This window comes from Austrofundulus limnaeus, unplaced genomic scaffold, assembly GCF_001266775.1.
Source record: "Austrofundulus limnaeus strain Quisiro unplaced genomic scaffold, Austrofundulus_limnaeus-1.0 Scaffold44, whole genome shotgun sequence".
Classification (NCBI taxonomy): domain Eukaryota; kingdom Metazoa; phylum Chordata; class Actinopteri; order Cyprinodontiformes; family Rivulidae; genus Austrofundulus; species Austrofundulus limnaeus.
In genome coordinates this window covers 50692-58115 of record NW_013952446.1, presented here as the reverse complement: position 1 = coordinate 58115, position 7424 = coordinate 50692, and the positions used below count along the sequence as shown (strand labels likewise).

The window sequence follows — 7424 nt, the reverse complement described above, 5'->3', positions numbered from 1 at the left end:
GTGTAAAAGCCATGGTGGATAACCGATATGCCACAGCTCTGGTGATCGGCTCGGTTTTGAGCCTCCTGGCCACAGTCTACCTCTCTGTGGCTGTGGGAACTCAGCACTGGTTCCAGTACAGCAGCCCGCCACCCAAAGAGGGTATCAACCTGTCAGAGCTCGCATCTAAGTTTTTAAACAATGAGTTTGAGGAGAAGACCTACAACGAAACCATGTTCCTTCTGAACGGCACACTGGGACTGTGGTGGTGGTGTGTCCAGGTCCCYAGCCCGTCACCTTGGTACAAACCTCTAGGTATTACACTCTGTTCTTCTTCCTCATCCAGAGAACACCCACTCTGTTTTTGTTTGAGGTTATATAGGTAAATCACAAATATAGGATGCATATAACGTGAAACCATATGTGTTATTTTAAAAATGAAACACTACTAAAGACTGAAAGGGAAGCGATCTGGCTTTATAAAGTCTTTTTGTTTGTTTGTTTTGACAAAACAACACTGCAGATTTGCAAAGAGCCTGGCCCTACTTCACATGTTTTCTTTAATGCAATAATGAGATTTGATGCAAGCAGCTCATTTGGATCTGTGTTGCTTTTGTTTCGCTCTAGATGCCAAGATGGAGACCAGATGTGAGAGCTTCACCCTTTCTCAGCAATTCATCCCAAAGTTCAAACCTCCAGGAAATGACAAGAGTGATGAAGATCTGCTAAGAACATGTGAGTCTACCCCACTTAGACTGTTGTGTTGATGTGGGTGGTGTACCGGTTCAGTTTTTAATTGTTGTCATATGAATTTTCCAAACACCAGTTTAAATAGCCTGAACACCGTAGCATCATTAAATCACGCCAGCCTGGAAACTGTTTCATATACGGGGAAATGTCTTTGTGCAGCACTGCTGAATGTGCATGCAGGAACTAGCAGCACACAGGAAAAGCATCATCTCGGTTATTGTTTTTTGCAGACCTGTGGAGGTCCCAGTTTCTCCTACCTTTGGTGTCACTAGCACTGGTGTTTCTTAGTGGTCTTGTGGGGGTCTGTGCCTGCCTCTGCCGTAGCTTCACCCCAACTTTGGGTGTTGGAGTACTCCATTTTCTTGCAGGTAAGAGAAATGTATCCCTATATTCCATGTTAAAATCATCCACTACAGATAATAATGTGTCATTTTTGGTGCTATCTTGGCAAATTGCTTAAAAAACACATTACTTAAATGTAGAGATTATGCAAGGGTTTACAGAAATATTAACCTTTAACAGCCTGTAGGTGAAGAAGCCTTGACCTGTACCCTTCTACTGTTTGAATCATCCTCAGTCATGAGGTAATGAGAAACATTTGAATGTCTCCTGTCAGAGTTTGAAGGCTGTGGCATTGCTCTGATCCAATGGTAATTGCCAAGGGATGATTTGCAGAATTTGAAAAATAAATTAAAAACTAAATTATATATTTTAGCACATTATTTACATTTTACTGTTTTTAAAAGTACGGTAATTTTTTTCATTTACTTGTTGATGCATTTGTCTCCTGAATGATTATATTTTATTAGTTTTTTAAAATTATATTTTCCACTAGTCTTTTTTTTTTTATTTATAGACCACATGTTTTCACACCCAAGTTTGAGATTTATAAATCAAAACCGTTGCATGAAAAGTGGCATACACAAGTTTCCGGCCCCGTTTTGTGTGTGAGCAAGCTTTATAGGCAGGAGGAACTGAAGTTGGACGATAAACATATACCGACTGGATTCCTACGAACACAAAGAGACCTGGGACTGTTCCTCTCTCATCCTGCGTGCCTTCTTATATTTCTTCCTCTCTGCTCATCAGGTCTGTGCTCTCTGGGCACGGTGTGCTGTTTCCGGGCGGGTGTTGATTTGCTCCACTTCAGTTACTCGCCACCAGAAGGGGTCGAGGGTTCGATGGGCTGGTCTCTCTACCTCGCCCTCATCTCCTTCCCTCTGCAGATGATGGCAGCYGCCTTGTTCCTGTGGGCAGCCAAAAGCCACCGCAAAAACTACACCCCCATGCAYGCTTATAGGGTAGCATAAAAGAGAGCAATACGTTTTATACAACCAGCAGATCTCAAYGCTTCCTTAAGAGGGGTTTCTGGTTCAAGGAGGTTCTCAGTAGAATGCAGTATGCAGGTTGTTTGACTTTCTCTGTAATAGTTGTTTTTTTTTTTTAGAAAAACAGTTACAGGGTATCACAAACCAAAATGGGTAAATAAGTTAGTATGCAGCTAATCATCAGAGATTGGTTTGAGTGGCTTTATATCTCATTTTTGCCTTTTTCACCTCTATGATTTATCTAATACCAAGTGCATGTTTTAGTAGATGTTTTTATCTTTTGATGTTAAATTAGTTTCTGTGCTCTACTGGTGTTTTGCTCTCCAGCTTTTTTATTTACTGTTTGGTTGCCAATTCTTCTGAAGCTGCTCACCACATCGTCCTTAATAAWGTTCCTGTTTATAAAATTGCATTGTCTGGAGGTATCCAAGTCAAGGTAGCCGTTTCTGTTTGACAAAACTATCTAGCGCACCTGTCRTTTTGGTATTTTGTTCTCATGTTTGCATGATTTTAAATATCAAGTTTTGCATGCCTTTCAAGCTGACCTTTCCATCATCTGTGGTAATTGTGGGTTTCAGCCTGTGGTAAATAACCACTAAATGTCAGGAAATGTCACTCTCTAGAAAAGGAGCCACTCACCTTCTATTGTCACTCCGATAGAGCTAATTTGTGTTTTATGTAATTGAATTAAAATACATCCTGTGTTGGAGTAAAATATGTTTAACTTATTTCATAGATGACTAAGAAAACAACTGAGATTATTAAAAAAAAAAACTCCCATCAATCTAAATAAGTAMATTTTAAACCTAAACTTACAAGAAAAGTATGGTTTGAGTTGTTAAATCTCAAAGAAAAAGTCGGCTATTTTTTTGTACGAATTCTTTTACTCTGAGTTCATTTCTCCAATGGTTAGTACAAGTACAAGAATGTCTGATTTTGTGCCACAATGTTTGGTTACATGTTTGATAAAATCTTGTTTTGCCTTTGTGCACATTGTTTCTGTATCAATAAATTTAATATTCTCTGACTTGGTGTTTTATTTTGTTTAAGAATCAAAAAAATAAAGACAGTATTCTTTTTATGCCTCACTGGCTGGCAAGCAAAATACAATGATTGGACAAAGCACAGAATATAAAGAGAAACTAATWAAAGAGTAACTTACCCCAAAATTAACTTTTTTTAGCTGATAAACTGTCTAGAATGTGTCTAAAATATTATCTAGTACTGTTTCTGTGCTAATTTTGATGTTTTTGTGTGTATTTGTTGAAATCTGTAATATTTTGTTTAAAAACATCTTTTTGCTGCTCATATGGGTTGAGTAATTTGCATATTGGTTAAGGACATTAAGAAACACCTGGAGGAGACACAAGAGGAAACAGATGAGCATGGGTGGGGCTAGAGCAGGGCAGWGATRCACAKGGGAAMACTGAAACACTAGAAAACTAAAGTTAAAAACACAGATCATGACAATCACCTTTAAGGCCAGAGTATTAGACTAAAATATTTCACCCTGAGATAAAAAATAAATAAAAAAAATGCTTTAGTCGAACCTTAAAAATTGTATGTGCAATCCCAGGCAATGTTGTGATGGGTAAACCTCAGAGTTTAGGTTGTAAATAATTCTCAGCTACTAAAGCATAAAAGTTTAGCTCAATATCTGAAAAACTGAGTTCTACATCATGCAGTTTGTGAGATATTTTGCTAACACAGGTGAGGACAAAAACATCATCTCACTCCCTTTGCCGTTTGGCTGCGGTGACAAAAAGGAAAAGAGAAGAAAATTAAAATACGAGAAACAAAGAAGCAGTTTGAAGAYAATGGTAAAACCATCACTGGAATGAAAATATTAAAAATTACTTTCAGAAATGGAAACACTTTTATTTCTGTGAAAATAAACCACAACAATAATTATTTCAGTGAGTATGAAGAAAGTTCTGTAATGACATATGTTGCAGCTGAGAGGTAAGAGCCTTTAAGTGAATTTTCATCAACATAATGCATATTACAAATGAAATGAATAAACTACCACTCCTCCGCCTCCTCCTCCTCCTCCTCCTACTACTACTACTACTACTACTACTACTACTACTACTACTACTACTACTACTACTACTACTGCTACATAATGTGTAACATTTGTTATATGAACAGTTGTGCAGCATTCTTCTTCCTCCTATCAGCTCTTTGAAAAAAAAGGTCAGTCTCTAGCACAGAAACATCATTCTTTATTAGTACAGTCTTTTTTTTCTTCTTCTTTTCAATCATGGGCTCTGATGCTACTGCACCGACAGACAGCTGTGGAAAATAAACCCCTCCAGAAGATGTTCAACATCTTTCTGTATATTTAAATTTCATGTGTGTGTGGAATGTCATTGAGTAGTCTAGTTTTTCAGTCCAAAAACATACATCTGAGGTTATTGGAGATTCTAAATTGATTTTAAACTGGAATGCATGCCTCCCTTCTTACATACTGATTGTTGTGGAGATCCACACCAGCTCCATGTGACTCTGAACAGGAAGACAAATGGATGGCTCTAAATTACTGGACTTTTGAGTTGCGTTGAATGTCCAAAGGGGGAAGATAAATTGAGTTTACGAGACTTTAAAGTGTTCATGAGCTGCTGACTAACCTCCATACAGATAACTTTTCAGTTAAGCTGTGGACTGATTTTCAGACAGTCAGTATTCTGGATAATTGCAGAGATATCTGCATTTTAAAATACCAAAGAACAGGCTTGCTAAAGATATTTTTGACAAATTTAACTGCCATTTTTAGCAAAATTAACTAACTGCAAAGAGTCCTGAGAGTTGTTTGGTTACTTAGCTAGAACTCAAAAAGTTTTTTTCCAGAACTTTCACCAATTTGTTATCTTTACCCACTCCTTCACTTCACTTCACCTGTGGGAGGAAACTGGAGTGCCCAGAGAAAACCCATGCATGTATGGTGAGAACCTTCAAACTAAGGATGCACTGATGCAAATTTTTTTCAAACTGAGTACGAGTACAAGTACCTCAGATTTGGTACTCGCCGATACCGAGTACTGATACAAGTAGCTACTACTGAGTTACAMCTTATTTGGTTATTATAATATTAAGGGATGTTTGTAAAACCTAAAATTCAAACAAATTTGAAGAACAGTCAAAGGAATAAGCTTGTGGAATAATCTGGATAGTGATTATAAAAATGCTGGCTCAATTAATTTGTTTAAAAGAATGATAAAAGTTAATTTGCTAATGAAATATGAAGTTGTAAAATTTGTATTTATAAGAGCTGCTGTTTGAGGAGTTGAAGTTTTTGTTTTGTTTTATTATCACATATCAGTATATATCAGATATTATGAGATTTTTTTCTTCTTTCTGCTGCTTTCATTTTATTTGATTTGGATTATTTTGTTGTATGTGAATTTGTTTTGGTTTTAAATGAAGTGAATAAAAAATCTGGCACTAAATTAGAAACATATCTAATGTTTGTCAAAATGAACCTCAATTTAAACCAGTGGTTTATCCTGGTCCTCGAGGACCATTATCCTGCATGATTTAGTTGTTTCTCTGCTCCTCAGCAGGTCTTTAGATCTGCAGAAGCCTGTCAATCAAATCAGGTGTACCAAAGCAAGAAAACATCCAAAACATGTAGGATTGTGGTCCTCAAGGACCAGGATTGAGAACCACTTGTATAAACAGTCATACCTCATTTCTCAGACAGTCTGTGAGGTGGGGCTTTACAGATTGATCCAAGTAATAATGGTACTAACCTCAAGTCATGCAATTTAAATCTTTTAGCACCACGCATCTTCAGCTACAGAACAGCCATCCGTGTCCTGGATGACTGAGAGTCCACAGAAATATCTGATAGCAACAGTGTCGGACTGTGTCGAAACTAAAGTTCTGGAWCAATACTTTTTAGATCACTTCCAGCTCCTTGTCTAACACCACACGTCCTCAGCTACAGAACAGAAATCYTTTTCTTTGAATTTTCCATCCCCTTGATGACAGCAAAATCACAGAAACATCTGACAGTAGTAGTGTCGGACCGTGTCAAAACTAAAGCAGATCGATACTTGTGTTAGCTTTATTTGCAGYGCATCACGTTGCTCACAAGCTTCACCAGAGCATCTGACCACAAGGAGGTTAAAACATAAACAGTGAACCGAACAAGCATGTCAGATAATTATTTTACCCATTCAGATTGAATAACAACTTCACAATCAACAAGCTAAGAAGTAGCATTCACTGTAGCAACCTGTTGTTTAATCCTGTAAACGGCGCATGCGAGTCACAATAATGACAGTCTGGAAGTTGTATTTAAAATRTGAACATCCACTCCAAAAATGGTATTGGTTCAGTGTATTGGGGCATTTTGAATGAGCACGAGTAGCTACTTGTAAAATGTTGGTATCGGACCCGATATTGGTCGGTAATGATGCATTCCTACTTCTAACAAAACCAATCCGGCAACCGAGGTGCAACAGTTCTACCAACTGAGCCATCGTGCTGCCCCAGGATTTTCGTAATTTAAAAAAAATTCTCACTTTAACAATATATTTTTATTAGCTTTTCTTCATGATGACATTGAATCTAATAGGACAGATCAACAGTGAGAACAGACAACATAGTTCCTGGTTACATTTTTTTAGAGTGCACGTTTTGCACAGCTCTACACAAACAGGAGAATGAGCAAATTGAGAAACTGTCCAGTACTTTCAGGACCTTGGACAGTTCCTTCAGCCCTTCACGCTGTCCAAAGTCCTAAAACATTAAAGCACTTACAGGAGCTTGGACAGTTACTTCAGCCCTTCAGACTGTCCAAGGTCCTGAAAATATCTGGCACATTAAGGACCTTGGACAGTTCCTTCAACCCYTCACACTGTCCAAGGTCCTAAAACATTCCAGTGCTTTCAAACGCTTGGACAGTTCCTTCAGTCCTTCACACTGTCTAAGGTCCTGAAACATTCCAGTTCTTTCAGGACCTTGGACAGTTCCTTCAGTCCTTCACACTGTCCAAGTTCCTGATACATTCCAGCACTTTCAGGATCTTGGACAGTTTCTTCAGCCCTTCACACTGTCTAAAGTCCTGCAACATTCAAGCATTTTAAGGACCTTGGACAGTTCTTTCAGTCCTTCACACTGTCCAAGGTCCTGAAACATCCCAGTTCTTTCAGGGCCTTGGACAGTTCCTTCAGTCCTTCACACTGTCCAGGTCCTGAAACATTCCAGCACTTTCAGGACCTTAGACAGTTAATCAGTCCTTCACACTGTCCAAGGTCCTAAAACATTCCGGTACTTTCAATAACTTGGACAGTTACTTCAGTCCTTCACATTGTCCAAGGTGCTGAAACATTCCAGAATTTTCAAGACCTTGGACAGTTC

The 7424-nt window shown here is 38.3% G+C and overlaps 1 protein-coding gene across 1 annotated transcript; it reads left to right on the top strand.

The window, feature by feature from the left end:
* Nucleotides 1–3084, top strand: cldnd1b (claudin domain containing 1b; the record flags this gene model as incomplete). The annotated part of the gene is given in 4 exon segments (XM_014007718.1): nucleotides 1–294; nucleotides 607–714; nucleotides 960–1097; nucleotides 1819–3084. Coding segments are annotated over 4 exon segments (750 nt in total). The 3' UTR covers nucleotides 2040–3084.
* Between the last annotated feature and the right edge of the window lie 4340 nt (nucleotides 3085–7424).